This window comes from Gossypium hirsutum, chromosome D10, assembly GCF_007990345.1.
Source record: "Gossypium hirsutum isolate 1008001.06 chromosome D10, Gossypium_hirsutum_v2.1, whole genome shotgun sequence".
Lineage (NCBI taxonomy): Eukaryota > Viridiplantae > Streptophyta > Magnoliopsida > Malvales > Malvaceae > Gossypium > Gossypium hirsutum.
The window spans coordinates 12,256,722-12,277,085 of NC_053446.1; the positions used below are offsets into that span (position 1 = coordinate 12,256,722).

Sequence of the window (20,364 nt, forward strand, 5' to 3'; positions counted from 1 at the left end):
GGATACTTTTTCACATATACGAGTTTTCATTACTATTTACAAACATCTTCTATCTTGTACATTTGCACACTAATCTGTTTTTCTTAGTCAACTTCAATTAACTTATCCTTCTTATCAACTAATCAAACTTATACTGAACTCACCATACAATGATCAATCACTTTATTCCATACTTATGGATATGAACACGTCAGAGATCCAAACAAAATATGTCATCTGGCTATACTAAGAATACACATTAGAGGCAAACAAACGATATACAGAATATGCCATAAGGCCTTATTATAGAATACGCCACAAAGGCAATTATATAGAATTCGCCATAAGGCAATCCATTCAGAGTATGCCACAAAGGCAATCCATTCAAAGTACACCATAAAGGCTCACATGATGCACTTAGGCACCCCAAGATTGTTATATTTGCAATATAGATTTGCCTAAACTCACATAGCATGAGGTTTGCCCATCACCGCCTTGGGACACGCAGAGAACCCCATTAAATAAATGTCGTTCAACAGTAGTGTGTCATGGTTATGGACTTTTCCTTCAAAATTTCATATCAGAGTTCGTGTTTCCTATCCCGACGGACTTCATCAATTACCACCGTAGTGACCCGACTCACTTTACAACTCTTTTGACTCAAACACATCCCAGACTCAATATTTCATATTACTTATTATACATCCAATAGAACTCACATTCAAACAGACTAATTTATTTCTTAACCTTATCATAACTCAATACACATTTCTTTATGTATTTGGACTCATCAAATCTCATATCCATTGCACATACCATCTTCAACAATCATTCATGTACTCAATCAATTCTAACATAACTTCATTCATATAGTCATATAAGAATCATATTCATACTATTTTATCTATGATTTCCAATTCATAGTTTGATCATTTTCATGTGGATATACTTTAGTATGGACAGTATACATGCAAGGGTCAGAGTAGAGACTCATCTGACACTCACTTACAGAATCTTGAACTCTAGATCCAACATCCATCATGAAACAACAGCAACACCCACACTACTTACAGAACATAAGAACACCATTTAAACTAATTCAAATACCTCTTATCATTGTTTCAAGCACTGACAATTTCCATGCAAAACCTTAAACTTACATCTTACTGTTTATGCACCTCTTACCGACTTACTCATTCAGAATTTAACATACAAAATGGTAATACTTACCCGGGGATGGAATAACCGCTGACTAAATCCAGATTTTGAGCTTTCAGTTTACGGAGAAAGAAATATCGTTGGATCATAATAGAGGAACCAAAGAATAGTATATTCAAGAAGAAGAAAACTCTTCTCAAGGACTTTCCCACAAACATATATAGCCTTAACTCGCTTACTATAATTCAACAAGTGTCACTTGAATTCAGAGTTTGTCCTACTTAATGGTTTACAAATTCTGAGAGTAACATTAACGAGAATCCAAAAATAATAAATATTAGATGAGTCTATCAAATTGATTCCTAACCAAAATACTTACAACGTGACTAACATAGTGACCCAGACAAACATGGCGTTATCTCAAATCATATATTGTTATAATAATATATCAAAATTTTTCGTTATTTTTCCATAAACCCATCAGCTTGGCTTGTATTTTGTTGGTTGGATGTTTTTAACAACAAATCTGCATTAACATTTTTACTGAAATAGTTAAAAATTTTAATTATTTAGATTAATTAATATTGTTATAATAGTAGAGAGACTATTATTTGCCCACTAAATCTTAAATTTATACATAGTAAAGGATTAAAATCATAATATGACTAAAGACTATACCTAACATAAATTATACCAAATAAAAGTATAGGGATTAAAGCTCAAATTTAAGTACGTTAAAGTGATCGAAACCATCATATATTTGAAAATAAACAGTAGCTAACATAAGCGTCCCTAACACATTTAGTATAACAAAAAATAAATATTCGATACTATTTCATCTATTTTTCATGGATTTATATGTTGTAGGTTCAACTATTAGATTTATTATTTGATATTAATTCATAATGCATATGAATATGGGCAAAAGAATTTTCATTATTCAAATTGACTTTCATTTTAATACAATATTTTATTATCAAAATTCAAGTTACTTAAAAAAATAAAAATTTCAATAGATCACTTCAAAAAATTTAATAAAAAAATTTAACGGTTTTAACCTCAATTTTTAATTAATCTAAAATTTAAATTTAATAAATAAATAATTTTTTTTAAAATAAAAATATTAAGACTAAATCAAAAACATATTTTAACCTTTAAATTTTTTATTTTTCCCAATAATTTAAAATTTTAATTAATATAAGGCTAACCATAGTAGTTTTCTTTTATAATATATAGTATATATAAAAGAAAAACCAACACTAAACTAACAGGACAGGAAATTATTTTATTAATTTTCACTTAAATTTCTCTAACAGCATCGGATATGACATTTTTCTTCTGAATTTTATCATCTTCAACCTTCTAATTCAGTAGGAACTATAGTCAATTGTCCTCTTAGTAGCCCTTTTAGATACTTTCAATGTGGAGAAGGCCAATATATAAACCTTTCCCTTTTCTAAATCCTCAGCTCAAAATTTCCACCATGGGAGCTGCTTCCTCCAATGCTCTTTGTTTTTCTTCAATCATCACCAAAACGGCTCCAACACCGTCGTTTCTTTCTAAACATACAATAACCCATTTTCGCAAACTCCCTCAAAGGTTTCGAAACGACGCCTATTCCAGCGTTTCTGCTAAACCCATTCATTCTTCTTCTCTCAACGCATTCCTTCAATCCAATGCAAACGACACGGCCGTAGCTTGGAACAAAGCGCCGGAGATTGTTATCAATGGAGATGGAAAAGCCGAGGCTTTTGGATGCAGGGACAAGGTCGTAATAGTGGTTCTTTTGGGATGGCTTGGGGCTAAAACCAAGCATTTAAAGCGATATGTGGAATGGAACAATTTAAGAGGAATCCACGCGGTTACTTTTTTAGTAGATGTTAAGGAATTGCTATGGTTTGATATTGGTGTAAGGCTTGAGCAGCGTGTATCTGAATTGGGAAATGAGTTGGCCAAGTGGGTTATGGAAGAAGAGGAAGATGGTCGTGAAAGGTGCTTCATTTTCCATGCTTTTAGCAACACTGGCTGGTTCCTGTAAGTTTAATGAATGGTTTATTCTTCTCTTTTTCATTTTAAATGTTGGGTTGTGGAAAGTAAATTTGGGTATCGTTTGGTTTTTTTTTTTTTTTGGGGGGGGGGGGCAGATATGGTTCACTTCTTGACAGCTTTCAGAGAAGAGAGGGATTGAAAGAGAAGATAAGAGGAGTAATTATTGATTCAGGAGCTGCTGACCCTTTAAATCCTAAGGTTTTTGCTTTGTGTGTTGATTCTATGAGGTCTAATTACGATGCTTTAATGTTAATTATGGTTTTTGATCCATGAATTTGAGTTGTGAAATAAAGCTTTATCTCAAATTATGAACTTGAGTTTTTTATCTGATATTTACAAAAGACCTGGTTTTAGGTAGGATACAATGGAATTAATAAGATCCAAGCTTTGGGTATGATTGATGGGTGATGGATGATTACTGAGTTAGCTTTGAGTCTTGAAATAAATCTTTATGTCAAATTGTGAACTTGAGTTTAGCTGATATTACTATCGATCTGGTCCTAAATAGCATACCATGAAATTAATAAGATTCAAGCTTGTGTAAAATAAAAAAATGATGGATTGTGATTAATCGGGCCTTTGATCCAAGAGAATGAGAATGTGTCCAGGTTGTGGATATGAACATTGGGAAATTTCTGCAGCTGGCAGCTCTATATATTTGATCAAAGTTAACATCTCCGTGTTATGCTTTGTTTACTCTCTCTTGAAACCTTAGATTCAGGTATTAACAGTGGAAAAGACTGGAATGTGTATTAGATTCTCATATTGGTTCTGAAAAATTATACCTGCGACTACTGATTCACAGGCAGATGCAAATGTTTCTGTCCTCTGGATGTTCAAATAATAGGCTTCCAACTTTTTGACATCTTTACTTATTCCAACTTTGTTAAGTTCTCTATCATACTACTTTGAGCTGACTGGTTGTTTCGGTTTTCTTTTGTTCCCTTGAAAAATCTGGGAAGTTACACATTGTATCTCTAGCATTAAAATAGAACACAGTTAAATTTCTTTGACCTCATTTGCTGCCATATAAGATCGTAGGTTTCCGGCCTTGGACTTTGTAATATGATTTTGATGAAGTAATTGTATGCTCATTTTGAAAACAATGGCCTTTCTAATTAAATCAACTGGGAAAGTAGTGATGATTTACATATTCTCTTCATCTTTGCAGGTCTGGGCAGCCGGTTTTGCTGCTGCTATACTGAAGAAACAGAGCTCTTTAGTAAATGGACTAGAAAGTGCAGAGACAGATTCAAAATTACAGAAAGTGGAACCCGGGATAATTGAATCTGTGCTGCTATCTGCCCTGGAAAAGCTCTTCAAATTTGTTCTAAATATGCCCGATGTTAACCGGTACGTTTCCCTTTATGCCATTTATTGGTTTCCATATAACTTTAAATGACCCTAAATATGCTTTCACACCTACATGCCATACAATCTACGCTCTATGAATATGATCATATCTTGCGACTGCGAGGAATGATGGACTGATGCAAACTATTACGTTTTCCTCGTTATATGCAGAAGGTTAAGAAAAACGATCAATGCTATCATGCAGCACACTCCTCCCTGTCCTCAGCTATATCTTTATAGCACAGCTGATAAAGTCGCTCCGTATAAATCAATCGAGTTGTGTATTGAAGAGATGAGAAAGAAGGGGATAAAAGTATTCTCCTTCAACTTTGGCACATCTCCGCACGTCGACCACTATCGGGCTTTTCCAAACATATATTCATCTCAGCTTCATAATTTTTTGAAAGAATGTTTTGCTGTTAAACAAAGATGAACTCTCCAAATACTTGAGTCAGTCCATTAGTTTTTTCTTGTATTCTGATATTTCTTCCAGAACAGCCCCAAAAAGATACCATGCATCGGCATCTATTATTATATCGATGCATTCTTTCAGTACTCATAACGTTGGAGGCAGATTGTTGGAATATATTAGATATTTTAGCCACTGCTATAAACTTAACTGCTGTTTGTAGCCATGGAAATGAAGATTATGATATTTTTGTTGATTTCATAATTATTTTTTGCCTAAACTGGTTGAGTTAGGTTGGCTTGTCATTTGGGTTGCTGTGGTTATTTAGCAGGCATGTATTTCTTGTGGTTAAAAGCCACACTAATGCTAACAAGATTTTAGTTTGGCAAAGAGTTTTTAATGTCGAAATAAATAAGGCTTTTATTAGGTAATTATACATGATTAGAGCCGACTGTTTAAATGCAAGTGGGTGGCCAACTTTTAGAATGAAAGCAACTTTGAAGTTTGGGGAGAACAAAAGTAAAAATTTTGTTTAAAAAAATGACTTAAGTACTTGATAAAACTGATACTGTTTTATTTCGTGCATAATCTTATTGTGCGTAGTGCTTAATCTGCCATAAATAATATAGTAGAGAAATATTAACATATTCATTTTCCTTTCCAATAATTCATTGCAACTCAACTACATCACTGAAACAATAAACTTTCTTGGAGTCCATTACAATTGGGATATAAAAACAATTAGAAATTTTACTTTTTTCTTTTCTTTAAATTTGATTCCTCATATGTGCTGCAATTTTTGCAGAACATACATATAGCATGAAATACATATTATAAACAAACTTGGTTTTTGAAAATACATTTATAAGCAAACTTGGGTGGTGTTTGTTGAACATTGAGAAGCTCTTTCTAACAGTTTAACATGGAGGCAAATCCTTGGGTGGAGGCAGAATTGATTGATCAGCTCCTTTTCCATCTTCAACCACAAAAGCCATTTTCAATCCCCACCCAGTATGGAGCTCCAAATGACAATGCATAAACCAAACACCTAAACCCGGCAAAATCCAATGAAATTTGAACTTATATTACTTGAACTCGAGAAATTCAATAATGAAAACAAATTGAGTTCGTGATGGTACCTGGATTGTCTGCTCTAAACCGAATGGCGGTCCAACCTCCAGTCGGAACACCAACTGTGTTCCTTTCAACAGGATCGACTAAGTTGTACTTTGCCGGATCTTTGACAGGATCGAAGTTTCCGATACCGGTTCCGACCACGAAGAAGTTATAGCCATGGAGATGGAATGGATGTGACTCAACAGTAAGGAGATTAGTGTCTTGTAGCACTAGCTCAACTGTAGAATTGAAGGCTATTTTGCTAAGCCTTGTCCCATGTGCAGTGCCAAGATTGGCTGTTAAGGGTGCACCAGTATAGTTAAATGGCTTAGGAGGTTTATCAGGGAAATCAGTTGTAAAAACTCCACTGATGTTGAAGTAATGAGCTTGGAGAAGTCCAATTTTAGGCATCACAAAAGAAATATTGTTCAACGAGGCTAAGATTCTTGTCCCATTAACGCATGTCGGGCAAGAATCTTTGCCGAAACCAACCGTGTAGAACAGTTTTCGATCGACTTTAAGGGGAACATTTGCAGGAAAATTTGCAGAGTTTAAGCTCTTGAGCTTTTTGTTGTAACTCAAAGCGAAATCTGTGTCATTGGAAGCTGGTAACTGAGGAAGTGTAGGAAGAACAGTGTTGGGGATTCCTTTGTATTGGAATATCCCTGTCGCGGTTTTGTTGTCTACAGGGATTGGAGCATCCATGAAAGGCCTAGCAGCCATGAAATATCTCCCAGGGGATTGGTTGGCTTGTATTAGAACGTTCGTGGTTTGCCCTGGTGCAATCAGTATCGCTTGAGTGACGAACGGTTTTGTATAAACTGCGTCCACCTCAACTACTGTCATGTTATGACCGGCAATCGCGAAGAAAAGCTCGTCGTTGAGAGCAGCATTGATGATTCTTAGCAAGTATGTTTTCCCGGATTCGACTTCCATTGCAAATGTATCTGAAAAGTGAAAACATTCAGGATCATGTAACAGAACATGTTTTCCAACAAAATTTCTTCAAAGTTTCAACTTACGTTTCTCAGAACATGGAAAAAGAGGTCCAGGTTTCCCATTGATAGTGTGTGCATCCGACATGTTTGGTGGCAATCCCATGTTATTTCCTTGCTTGACAATCTCTTCAACATCTTTGTGCCACCATTCCCCTGCACCATGAACACAGTTTTCATCATCATCACAGAAAGGAACTCGTTTATCAATCAAAAAACATCAACCCTGGAACCGACCTAAAACAACAAGCTGTTCCATGTTCGGCTTCGGGAACGGATATGGCATTCCTTGTTTCGGCATGATGACAATGGCTCCATACACCGTAGCCCTTAGCCAAAGAATGTGTGCATGCCACCATAAAGTTCCTCTTTGCCCTGTTACATTGAAGTCGTAAGCGTAGCTATTCCCTGTCTTAATCGGACATTGTGTTATGTAAGCCGGTCCATCCGCCCAACCATTTCGATATTGCTTCAATCCATGCCTAAACAGATCATCAAACAACACATTATAAGAAACCTTGTTGCAATTTTTTTTTCCTGCATATTAATAAAAAATCTTACCAGTGAATGGACATGTTATATTTTGCATGGTTTGTAACATTGACAATAACTCTGTCTCCCTCTCTAGCATAGATTGTAGGCCCTGGAAACCTCCCGTTTACCTTTACGATTGGCTTTGCATGGCACAGTCTGCTAACATTCTTCACTTGAATCTGTTTAAAAACACATCATCAAGTGAAACAGCTGAAATATTACAAAAATTATATAAAATGCTCAGTTTTTGATTGACTCACATCAAACTGGTACTTCCTTACAGCAGCTTCTGCTGGAAAAGAAATGAATGCAATTAAACCGACCAGAAAAAGGGTCGTTTTGGAAACGAAATCACCATTGATAGCCATTCTAGCTGAGCTAAAAGCTTTTAAAACTTTTCGGTGCTTGTATGGATGTGAGACATGAAGTTGAACGTATCAAGTATTTATATAAGCTTTAAAAGAAAGGGGTAAAATTATAGGAATATAAGAAGAAGAGAATGAAGCTGATTAGGTAAAAGTTGCATAGTCTCCTTATGTCAAAGCTTGTAAGCAAAATACTGAAAGAGACTTTCAGTGCCATTGATAGGCGTAGAGGTTGAGGTTGTGAATCTAAGGAAGCAAAATGCTGAAAGAAACTCCCGGTATCCAATTTTTTTTAAACGATTCAAAAATTTGAGATTGAAAGGTATATACCAACCTAATCCTACATACAACACCAAGCTTTACCGCTAAGGAAGGCACTTTTTTTAACCTCATGTTGCATGCCCCTTTCTACTTTATAAAATGATATATTATATTTTAAAGTAAATATTTAGCATTCTGGTTTTCGGAATTCAATCAGAATTAACCAAAATTTTTAGTGGAATGCTTTTTAGCATTGTTTATTGATTAAAAATCTAATACAGAAAAGCTTACTTCTAAGCATTTTGTAGCATTTCTTTGTAAGTCTGAGTTTGCTTATTAATGGGCACATATGCTTTGCAGAGAAACTTTGTATTGCTTGTTACCAAACCATTTTGAAAATAGAAAAGAAGTATGGAAATGGAGGAATATCAACCTTAAAGTAAAGAAATGAGAAACATTGTGTGGAATAGTTGTTTTTGGATGGATTTATTATAATCACGAAATACCCGCTTTCTTTTAGCAATTTTTTCATTTCAGCATTATCCTTCTCACTCTCCTTATATGGGTTTCACTAACAATCACAATCTTGCTTCTCAAAGCTGTAAATAGTAATCGCATAAATATCAAAATCCAATTTATAAATAAAAATTCATTTTTCAATAAAACTTTATAAAAAATACATACAAAATTATAAATATATTCTTTTCATTTTCTAACATCACATTTATTTATTAAAATAATAATTTTATCCTAAAAATAACTTCTAAATATTTTTTTTTATTTTTAAATTTTAAGAATCAAGATTAAATTGACAGAATGTGTAAAATTGAGGGTTAAATTTATTAATATTTTTTAGAATTAGGATCAAACTGATAGACTTTATAAACATTGAAGGCCTAAATTTGTTATTATGTTATTCCATTAGTGGTTTAACGGAGGAGTAACCAAAATATTAAATTTGGATAACATTAGTAACTAATACAAAAAAATTTAAAAAATTTAAAACTAAATGACCAAAAAAGTACTAATAATTAAGTGACTGATTATAGAATTTACCCTAATTTTTGGGTTGCAACTATCCAAAGTTGGATGCCTTGCCCGCAAAGACATATTAGACATCCAAACATTTAGCAAAGCCCAAACTGTTTAACTTATATGAGCCCAATTAGCCCAAGAGACCAACAAAACCATATCACTAAAAGGGCCATTGTTGAGCACTGTGCATCAAACCCACAAACCTCTCCCTCTCGCCAACTTCAAAACTTGAGGTTTCTTTTGGATGGGCGGTGAGATTGAATTCAGAGAGATTAAAAATAATAGTAGCGATTAGATTAGTTATTGACACAGTGAGATGAAATACTACATTGGTGAAATTAAAAATAGTGATGAGATATGTGTTTAGATTTAATCACAAAATAGTAGTAGAAAATGACTATAAAGGACATTAAATTAAAATAAATATATATAATAAAAATTAAAAAATATATGTATATTAAATAATAAATATAAATTAAATTTATATCAATGTTAACTGATAGTTAAAAAAATATTAAAGTGTTTAAAATATCAAAAACATTAGTTTAAAATGTTATCGACATAATTTTAATCGCTGCTCCTTGCTATCTTCACTACATTAAGAGTTTTATATAATTTAATTTATAAATTATTTGAAAATTTAATACATAATTAAAAATTTTATTGTAACATTATTTAAATAGTTTAATCAATATATAATTATATTAAAATAATAAATAAAAAGTTAAAAAACCTCTAAATCAAAATAAGTAAAAGTAAATAAATTGCAATTGGAAACGGAAACGGAAATATTAAAATGCATTGGAAACCATATGTATTAATTTATTAAAATTAAATTAATAAATTTATTTTAAAAGTTTAAATTCAAAAAAGAAAAGCAAAAGAAGTTAGAGGAAATGGTCAATTGAGTCTTAGTTCAATTGGTATAGATATTATTGTCAATGTAGGAAGACATGAATTTAATTGCGTTGAAGCGCATTATCCTCCTATCCACACTGAAGTTGCATTTCAATCATCAATTCCACATCACTTATATAATTTATATGTTTAAATTTTTTTTTTGGATGCAAACCTTCACATAATTTTTGATCAGTGAGGTTTTTTTTTTTCCTTTTTATAAAGACATAGCTTATGGAGTTTTATAAATTTGGGAGACAAAGTTTAAAGTATAGCAAATGTTTCATTTCTTATTTGGTTGGTGCGGGAATATTTTAACACTACAAATGGGTTGAGATTTTATTATGTATTCTTAAGTTGTATCTAAAAATAAATAAATAAATAAGACATGTGATCAAATCTCAACCTCGTTTTTAAAATTAAAATTTTTTACCACTTATGTATTGGATATTTTTTTTTAATATGTCCTATAAAACCACATATCTTACCCTTAACTTGCTTTTCTGTATGGGATAATTTTTTCCTTTTTAATAGAACACAAATTTGTAATAGATTTGATCTTAAAATATAAGATTTCCCTTGATTTTTGATTTTTTTAATATTTTTCTTTTCTGGAAATTGAAAAACATATTTAGTAAATAGAAATAGAAATAAAAATAGAAATTTATTTTCAATAATAAAAATATAAAAATATGTTTGGTACTTATTATCATTTTTATGATAGAAACATAAAAAAACAAAATAAAGCTTATTTTTTAGTACACTTACAATGTCCTTTTTTAGCTCTGTATATATATATATATTTTATATTTTACTATATTTTATAAAACACTTGTCATCACTCTAATTCTGTTTGTGAAATTTAAAAAATTCCCAAATATTTTCTCATGAAATAAATGCATTACATTTTATATGGATTGTAGAGTTTGATGTTTAAAAAATATTGAAAAAAAAATATATTTGTGTTTTATATGAATTAAAAAAAGGGTCAATTTACTTTTTAAAGTTACAATCCTCTAGCTTTTTTCGGTCTTACAAAATATTTGTAGTGAAAACAATTTTTTTGTTTAATTTTCATTTTTATTTTCATTTTTTAAAAATATATTAAATAATTTTTCTTCAATATTTTTTATTGAGAAAATATTTCATAAATTGAGTTTTTAGACTCCACAAGTAAGGTTAGGGGTTGACGAGTCTCCTATAAGAGTATAGTAAAATATTAAAAAAACAACAATTTTTTAAAATTGTTTATGGACTATAAAAAAACTTTGTCAATGTATCAAATACTAATCCTTTTTTATTTACTAAAATAGATAAAAAATAATTTTTAATTCTTAAAATCAAACCCAACCTAAAATTTTAAAAATTGAAATGCTTTTTTAGATAAAATTAATTTAATATCAAGATCCACACAAAATTTATTAATTTCAATTTTTAGTCCATTGTTTAAAAAAAGAAGAACAGAACTTCATGATGTAATCACTAATATTAAAAAAAATGAAATAGTAAAAATCAAAGTGTGGATGTTGTTCTAGAAGTTGGCACATGTCATTCAAAAACATCCACTTACTCGCCCAATTTAGATTTTTATATCTTATTAGTAAGCGAAGTCGTTGTTGTCATTTGACTAAGGATCTCATCTCAGTCTATCCTCTCTTTAACTTCAACCTATTTGCATCCCCTGACACAATATCACATGCATCCTTCAACTTACACATCTCATGTGGTTCGGCTACTTATTTTGACCCTTTTTTTTATTAGAAAAATCAATTCAATAAACTTATGTAACCTTTTCAATGAAGTTTCTTCCAAAAATAGACAGGGCTCAAAAATATGTAGACATAATGACATTGAATACTATATATTATATAAAACAAACAAATTTGATGTCAAGAATCACATAATTTTAGAAAACAAACTCGTGGTTTAAGAATAAAAAGAAATTTGAAAGTAAGATTTAAAATTATTAGTGTTTGTTGAAGTAAAATGAGTTAGAAAGTTGTTGAATGACATTCCACAATGTTATTTACAACCATCAAAATGGTTAAAAACTTATTTTATTTGGTTTGATAATTTAATGAAGAAAATTTTTAGACTTGATTATGTATTTTTTATTAAAGATATTCTTGGTCCAGTTATAAAAATCAATCCTTAGCATTTAATTTGGATTCTTGTGAATCAATTAAATCCTTAGAATGCTGAGATGTGATCGAGATAGTAGTGGTGATTTTGGAAAGCATATCTTCGAGTGATTTTATTTTGATTGTCATTGATGTAATAGCTATTTTTAAGAAGTTACTTTGAATTAACTGTAAGAGCCCATTTTTGCCCGGCCCATAAACCAATAAAATAAAAAAAAAAGTCAAATGAAATAGCAGTCCAAATTACAAAAACTCACTAGACCCAACAGTAAACCCAACATGGCTCAAACCCAATTACACTTAGCCTAACTCTCCAGCCCCAATACATACTAAACCGAATAACCCATTAAACCCTAGCCCAATCACCATGCAGCCCAAAAACAAGATCAGAGGCAAGGAACCCTAGAAGCCCCAGCGCCGTTTCCCCACAAGTGCGCCTCCAACCTTCCCTCTGCCCCATGAGCCTTCACACGCATCAGCCGCCGCTCCAGCAAGCCATCAAGCCGTCGACGCCAGCACACATGTACGCTCCCCCACACGCGCCTGCCTCTTCACGCATAGCCTCCGTACATGCGCGCCCGCGCACCTCCGTACCCGAACCTGCACAACAAACAAGCAGCAGAGACAACGAAAAATGGGGATTTTGTATTTTTTTTATTTTCTTTTCTCTCGGCCTATAAAACAAAAGGCCAAAATGTTTGTAAGGGAATCAATACAGAGAGAATATCAATATACACAATATCAATAGAAAAGAATCGAGAAAACAGAGTTTTCTTTGAGTTTTGGAAGGTGATTTCATTTATTTTCGCATTTCTTTGTTCTTTTTTCGTGGCTCTGTTATTCATTAGCAATAAGATAATAAAAGAGAAAATAAGGTTAGAGAGCAAGGGGTTTTACCTGTTTGGCCGGATCTTCGTTGGCTCCGTCGCAATCGGAGTCGGACGACGGTTCAAAGGCCTCTGAGCAATCTTTGCTGAGCGGCACGACTTTGGGGGGGGAGAAACGTTTAGTTTTTTTTTTAAATTTGTTTAAGGCTGTTAATTGCTTATTTTAGGGTTAAAGTAGGGTATTTATTGCGTGAAAAACGACGCCGTTTAAGGCCTGCTTCAGTGGCCTTGAAACGGCGTCGTATTGGCCCCAAACCCGATGACCCGATCCGATCGCGGCTTGACCCGCGTGTTTTGGTAGGGGAGGGCTATTTGCGCGCCAGGTCCTCCACTTTTGCGTCTGGGTTCAATTTAGTTTCTATCGTTCTTTTAAATTGGGCTGCCTATTTTCCTGCAATTTTCATGTCGGTCCTCATGCAACGCTGCGTTTTGGAGAGTGGGGATTATTCCCCTTTCAGTCCCCCATGTCATTCGCGCTTTGTAATTTGGGCCTTTCCTTTTATCTATTTTTAGATTTCTCCCCTGAATCACTGCTTTAATGCCAATTTAGTCCTCTATTTTGTTATTATTGCTAAAATTGTTTGGTTTATTATCTTTTTTATTATTATTATTATTATTATTATTAGTAGTAGTAGTAGTAGTAGTATTTTTTTATTTATTTTCCTTTTATCAATTTTCCTAACCTTTTTATATACGTTTATTTTATTTTATTATATAGTATTATTTGGTGTTTTCCATATATTATTATTTAATTTTTGTAATATATTATTTTATAGATTTTATGTTTGATTAGTATAGTTTGTACATTTTATGATTATCTTTTTACCATATATATGTATATTTTTAACCTTAAAGATTTATACAATAATATTTCATAATTCTAATTCTATTTTATCTATGGATATATAATTTATACTAAATTATTTTTTTATACGTATGTATATAATAATATACCACCAATTTCGAATTGTAAATTTTATCTATTTTCTCTATATAAATATTTTATTTCTTTTAAATTTTCTATTATTATTTTACTCATTTCAACCCCTTTTACATATATTATTATATAAATATATATTATTTATATTAAATATTTCATTCCATATGTAACATCTATATATCATTTCATGTATTTTGATTTTCTTCTCATGCAATATTCATTTTAAAATTCTTTTAAATATTATTTCATATAGTATTCATCTTGTGTTCTATTTTTAAAATATTTTAAATCTTCACATTAGTTATTACTTTTTTAATTTTTATATGTAATTTCGTGGGCATACATTGATAATTTCAAATTTCTTTTTAGCTACTTTAGTCTAGTTTCGTTGTGTTTGTGATAGACTTTTATATCTTTAATTTTTAAGTGTTGGTGCTAATATTTCCAAGTGATATGTGATTATGGATATTATGTACATTATATCATTTCATTTGTGTTGATAGATTATTCGAGTTCATTAGCATGTATTTTTAGGATTATGAGTTATCCTTTTGCGTTATACATTGTCATTCCATGGCGTTTTATTCATCAAAAGGAGTACATTTTATTTAAATATCAAAAGCAATTCATTCAAAAGTCTTTCAAAACAACACGACACTCGGAATCTGGGATCCTCTAAAAGATTGTGTCTTAACTTACTGGATTCCAATCTTCTTCGGGATCTAAGAAACCGAATATCCTTTTTAACTAACACACAAATAAAAAGCTCATTCTCGGGAATTCGACACGTAATGTCCTAACGTATTGGACATAACATGTGGTTTTCTCGAGACGAGTATTTTTCTAATAAATGGAAATAAAGGCAATATTCGATATTTAGGAATTTTGTGAAAATTGAACCCTAACTTATTTGGTTTTGATTTTCTCATTTGACCTGAATAATTAAATATCCTTCTCAAATGCAAGGTTTTTTAAAGTTAAAAGATAAACTTAATTTTGAAGATTAAAAATGTTGCGCCCTAACTCACTGGGTGTGTCATTTTATTTCTTTGGAATAAGTGACTCTCATCGTCTAATTCATTTTATTCAAAATAAAAGGATCGGATTTTAAAATCTTTTCAAAATTTCGACATTAAGACATTAAACAATCGATTCGATACCAATTTTGGGCGTTACGAGGGTGTTAACCCTTCCTCGTGCGTAATCAACTCTCGGACCTATTTTCTCAAGTCTCGCAGACCTAAATTTTTTAATGGTGAACGAATCACACCTTAATAAAAGATCGGTGGCGACTCTCATTTCCATTTTCAAAATTTATACCCGTTTTTTTTTTCAAAAAATGGTTTCGACATTAACTTAGATTTTATGTTAGTAAGCCGAAATTGATATATACTTTTGGGGCTTGTACAAGTTTTGTATATGAGTTTATTGAATGCATTCTAGTCTGTTTATTTGAGGAACTATTTTGTGAGAGAGTGCAAATTAAACTGTAAACATTGTTGAGTGTTTACTTCCCAAGTTTTCAGGGGGAGGATTTGGAGGTGAATTGTAACACTCATTGCCTGACACGATCGCCAAGTCTGAACTACAGGATGACATATTCGTTGTTGCAACAAATATTGTCAAGTACACCGTAAATAAATCATTCAAACATTTCATCTTGTCATAAACACATTCACAATATGATATAGAATTAAATTCGAGCCTTAATCGAGGTTACAAAAGCTCAATTGCAATTCCAAACATGAAATAGGATAAAATTACAAAATTTCCAAAATAGGTATTGATACCCTATATAAAGTACTAATACCATTTTGAACTTTGATGTTTTAGAAAAATTGAATTAAGAACAAATGTATCGATACCAGGCATAAAGTACCAATACCCTTGTCAAGGTATTGATACCTTATCTCTGTATCAATGCCATTTTTAGGTTCTATGTTTAAAAATGAAAGAAAAAACATTAATGTATTAATACCCCTTTCTAAAGTATCGATACCTCTGTGCCAAAAATGTTAAAATCTTGCATTTTGATATCTTTCTCATGCCAACAAAACAAAACCAATCCAATTTCACAACATTCCATCCAATGTGCCACAATTTGACACCTAATCAAACCAATTTAAACCATTGATTCATTCCCAATCAACAAATTCAACATAGCTTTACTTTTTCACAAAGCATACTATTTTAACTTATTCAATTATACATCATTTATCCAACCATTTAATCATCTAAAAATCAAATTTTATTCCATATTAATCTATGAGCATTCATGCTATTTAAAATGTCAAAGTACATAACCTAATCATATTACCAAAACACACCATTTCATGTAGGCATTAACCTCACCAAAACCAAGCATTAAAGGTTTCAAACTATACCAACAATCAAGATTTAACAAATATATAACATCTATATGCATGTCACAAAACCAAGTTTTGAAACGATTAAATACTACCAAACCGATAATGTGTTAGTGTAAGCTTCTCAATGATCCGCTTGACACACTCAGCAAGTTGGTAATCTGTAGGGAAAGGGAGAATAACGGGGTAAGCACATCGAGTGCTTAGTAAGTTCATAGGCATTAAACAACAACTTGCCTCAATTTACGATTTAATATGTTAAACTACTAGCTTATCAAGTTTGCTTAACATAGCAACCACATATTAAGAAGGCGAGTTCAAAATTTATCATACCATATAGTAATTCAAAGATATAACATTCTAGTTCACTTAATCAATCAACACTTAACCAATTTTGTAACATCCTCTACCCGACCCGAATCATCAAATCTAGATATTAGATGTTACAACACAAACTCTTAACAAAAAAATTTTACAACTGGCGCACAACTATTTTAAAACATACTTAAAGTTTTAAACAACGTGCAACATTACAACATAAAACTTTGTTAATAGCAGACTCTTCTTGGCGTAATGTACTATACGCCATACTCCTATGATGCCCTCTGTATGCATAATATTGCAACTTGCACAGCTACCATAGCGCAATCCTAGCTTGGCCCCTCTTGGCGTACCTACTTTTACAGTAGAACTTGGAACATAAACAAACATTTGTAAGTTCAAGCGAACTTAGTGAGTTTTAACCTAGATTACCTTAAAGCATTTTTTGTTGAATTCCACATCTTGAAGTATTTGGATTTCACATCTGTCTTTAGCGAATACTTTCCTAATATTGGATATATATATACGACAACTTCTATACTTGACCAATCCACTCACAAGTCACTCTTTGAGCTAATTCCAGATTTCACCAGTCGATACAGATCTCATTTCCTTCTTTAAAAGACAAATGTACTTCCTAGAAGGATATCAATACAGAACCTACCTTCAGCGGATTCTCATTCAGACAAATGTAGAATACTTCACCCAAGAGGGTGTTCTCATAGATCTTTTAGGATGATGTTCTCACAGATATTATTCTTGGCGAATACATATACTAATTGATCTTTTAAGTTGACCTTCATACGGGTCTTACCTTTGGCGAACTCTCATACTGTAGTTGGCAACTATCAGAATACCAATCAAATCATATCTTGAAACAACCCCAAATCATAACTTATTCTGATGATTGAAACGATTTAAGTCATCTATAAGAATTCCAGACAACTATGTTATATATCACGAGAGCACCAATCTTGGTGGAAAACTTAGAATCCAGATAAGCACTATACATAACATGAAAATACTCAGATTGGTGAATACCATAGAACTTTGATAACCTGCATTCACAGCGTAGACAAATCCAGATCTAGTGAGCTCTTAGATAATTTACGTATACACTAAATTCTCTATACTGCTGGCTACTATGGCAGATTCACTCTTCAAAAACACAATTGAGAACTATTTTAGGAAATACCTTAGGTAAATATAAAATTTCATCATAAGGTTATCCAATCGAGATATCCTCAAACTTACTCAGATCGTTTCCTCAAGAGCAGTTCTCCAGATTTTGCCTCAAAGGCATTACAGAATACGCCAAGCATTATAAAATATGCCACACAAATGTGTTATAATATACGCCACAAAGGCGTTATAGAATACACCACACAAAGGCGTTACAATATACGCCACAAAGGTGTTACAAAATACGTCACAAAGGCGTTACAGAATATGACACAAAGGTTTCATAGAGAGTTACATGTTTACTGTCTCGACGAACTAACTCAAAGGATGCCATGGGTTTTTCCCTCATGGGCTTATCCATATCTTCATATTGTGATCTGTCAGTCCGATTTACATCTCAACGAAGGTATCACCATGAATATTTTCATTGACATACTGTGTCATGGGTCTTAGCCACATGGTCTTACATATCCTCATGTTGTGTTCTGTCAGTTCGATTCACATCTCACCGGAGGCTACACCATGAGTGTCTTCGTTGTCATTGTGATCTGCCTATCCGGTTAGCAATATACTTGCCCTACCGGAGGCATCACAAATGAATGTTTTACTTACTTACCACTGAATCCACTTAGCCAGATTTATTCACTCACCTAACTAATTCATACTCTCCCACACTTGATTTCATATGCATAAATACCACACATCTTATTGTTCATGCAGTAACTGATATATTTCATTTGTAAACATGCAACAACTTTATGATGCTTCACACACACTTACACTCACCAGACATTCGAAATGACATCAATATACGATTTTCCCATTGTAAATTAACATGCATGAGTCAGGACGAAGACTCACTTGAAACTCACCTTTACTGTAACTTGAAGTTCTAAATTCGACCGTCCTTCTCGAACTAGCAGTAACAACTGCGTAAAAGAACATGGAATCACCATTAAAAACCCATTTACAGACAATTTACTATCATCTCGATTATATACGACCCCCATGCAGGGCCTCTTATTCATATCTTACTATTCATATACTTTTTAACATCCTTACTCTTTCAAAATTCTAACATGCAGAGTTACCAGACTTAATAAGAGGTTGAAACATCCACTGATTACCCTAGAAACCTCAGCTTCCAATTAATGAAAAAGAAGAGAATATTTAATCTTATGAAAAACTAGAGTGTAAAATGGAAGGAAGAAAACCATCCAAACGTCCCTTTCTTACCATATATATATATATACCTAGTACCTTTTAGTGGATCTTGACAAGTTTGAAATGTATATAAAAATTTTCCCTTGAATGTCCTACAAAAATCGGAGAAAATATAAAAGAAAATTCGATGTCGATGATATTTGACCAGTCAATCCATTTAGTTGACTCTCAATCAATCACGTTAAAGAATCCATCTTGCACATTAATCGAGCAAACCGATGTACCATACCTATGGTGGTAACTTGTATATGGCATGTCCTTAAAGACATTTTAGTCTCTTACAACTTTAACATATACTTAGTAGACGTGTCATGCTCAACCCAAACTCTGAGGGGTACTCTTCGCTTGTCGTACTTTTTCTTCAATTCAAGTATACTATGAGAATAAATCCTTAGATACTTCTACAGCGGATACTTTACGCCAAACCTTAGTTCATTAGAAGTATGTAATTTGGCAGACTATGCTACTATAGTACGCCAAACAGATAACTTCACATCTACACGCATTCTTCTCGATCCGTTAAAGTTGGGGTGTGACAAATTCACTATCATATTCTATAGCGGATACTTTACGTCAAATTTTAGCTAGCCAGAAGTTTGTAATTTGCAGACTATGATACTATAGTGCGCAAACAAATAACTTCATATCTACAGGCCTTCTTTTCGATCCGCTAATTTTGGGGTGTGACAAATTCACTATCATATTCATATAATTCCATCCATTTATCAACAATACATCCAATTTAAAATTAATGTCAATCACTAATTTGTTTCGTCATTCAAATTCCAAATCGAATTCATTGATTCATCACATTTCCATATCGACTCACGGGGCTCGTATAATAGGTTCGTATGATCTTTCACATGCTATCGATATTCGTATATTGCAGTATGTATTTGTATCATCAAATCATAATATCAACTCAGTTCGTATATCATTTATCCAATTTACATTTTTTACCCCTATTAACCCAGACTCGAACGGATACACGGATCCAACCAACACACCAATTTGACACCCGGTGTCTCATCAGACAATGCCGAAGTAAATAGTTTGTGCCCAGCGCTCATAACCAAAGTAAAATTTATGTCCGATACTCATTGACACATAGTCAAAGTAACCCGTACTCAATCTATCCTATGGCATGCCAAC

General features: G+C 32.5%; 2 protein-coding genes and 1 long non-coding RNA gene across 4 annotated transcripts; 1 reads left to right on the forward strand and 2 right to left on the reverse strand.

The window, feature by feature from the left end:
* Positions 1-2,392: 2,392 nt before the first annotated feature.
* LOC107914417 (transmembrane protein 53) lies at positions 2,393-5,209 on the forward strand. The gene is made up of 4 exons (XM_016843329.2): positions 2,393-3,171; positions 3,282-3,384; positions 4,358-4,539; positions 4,711-5,209. Exons 1-4 carry the CDS (start codon positions 2,558-2,560, stop codon positions 4,970-4,972), a joined length of 1,161 nt encoding a protein of 386 aa, XP_016698818.2. The 5' UTR covers positions 2,393-2,557; the 3' UTR covers positions 4,973-5,209.
* Positions 5,210-5,639: 430 nt separating this feature from the next.
* On the reverse strand, positions 5,640-8,028 carry LOC107914267 (laccase-11). Its single transcript, XM_016843132.2, has 6 exons — positions 7,854-8,028; positions 7,621-7,772; positions 7,297-7,541; positions 7,087-7,215; positions 6,088-7,011; positions 5,640-5,996 (listed from the first exon to the last, which is right to left on the reverse strand). The coding sequence occupies exons 1-6, from the start codon at positions 7,959-7,961 to the stop codon at positions 5,866-5,868; spliced, it is 1,689 nt and encodes a 562-aa protein (XP_016698621.1). The 5' UTR covers positions 7,962-8,028; the 3' UTR covers positions 5,640-5,865.
* Positions 8,029-12,501: 4,473 nt separating this feature from the next.
* Positions 12,502-13,670, reverse strand: LOC121222395 (uncharacterized). 2 transcript variants are annotated; one of them, XR_005919681.1, is made up of 2 exons: positions 13,190-13,670; positions 12,502-12,892 (listed from the first exon to the last, which is right to left on the reverse strand). It is a non-coding gene; the product is annotated as an uncharacterized lncRNA (long non-coding RNA). The 2 variants fall into 2 exon arrangements; XR_005919682.1 differs by having other exon boundaries at positions 12,502-12,966.
* Between the last annotated feature and the right edge of the window lie 6,694 nt (positions 13,671-20,364).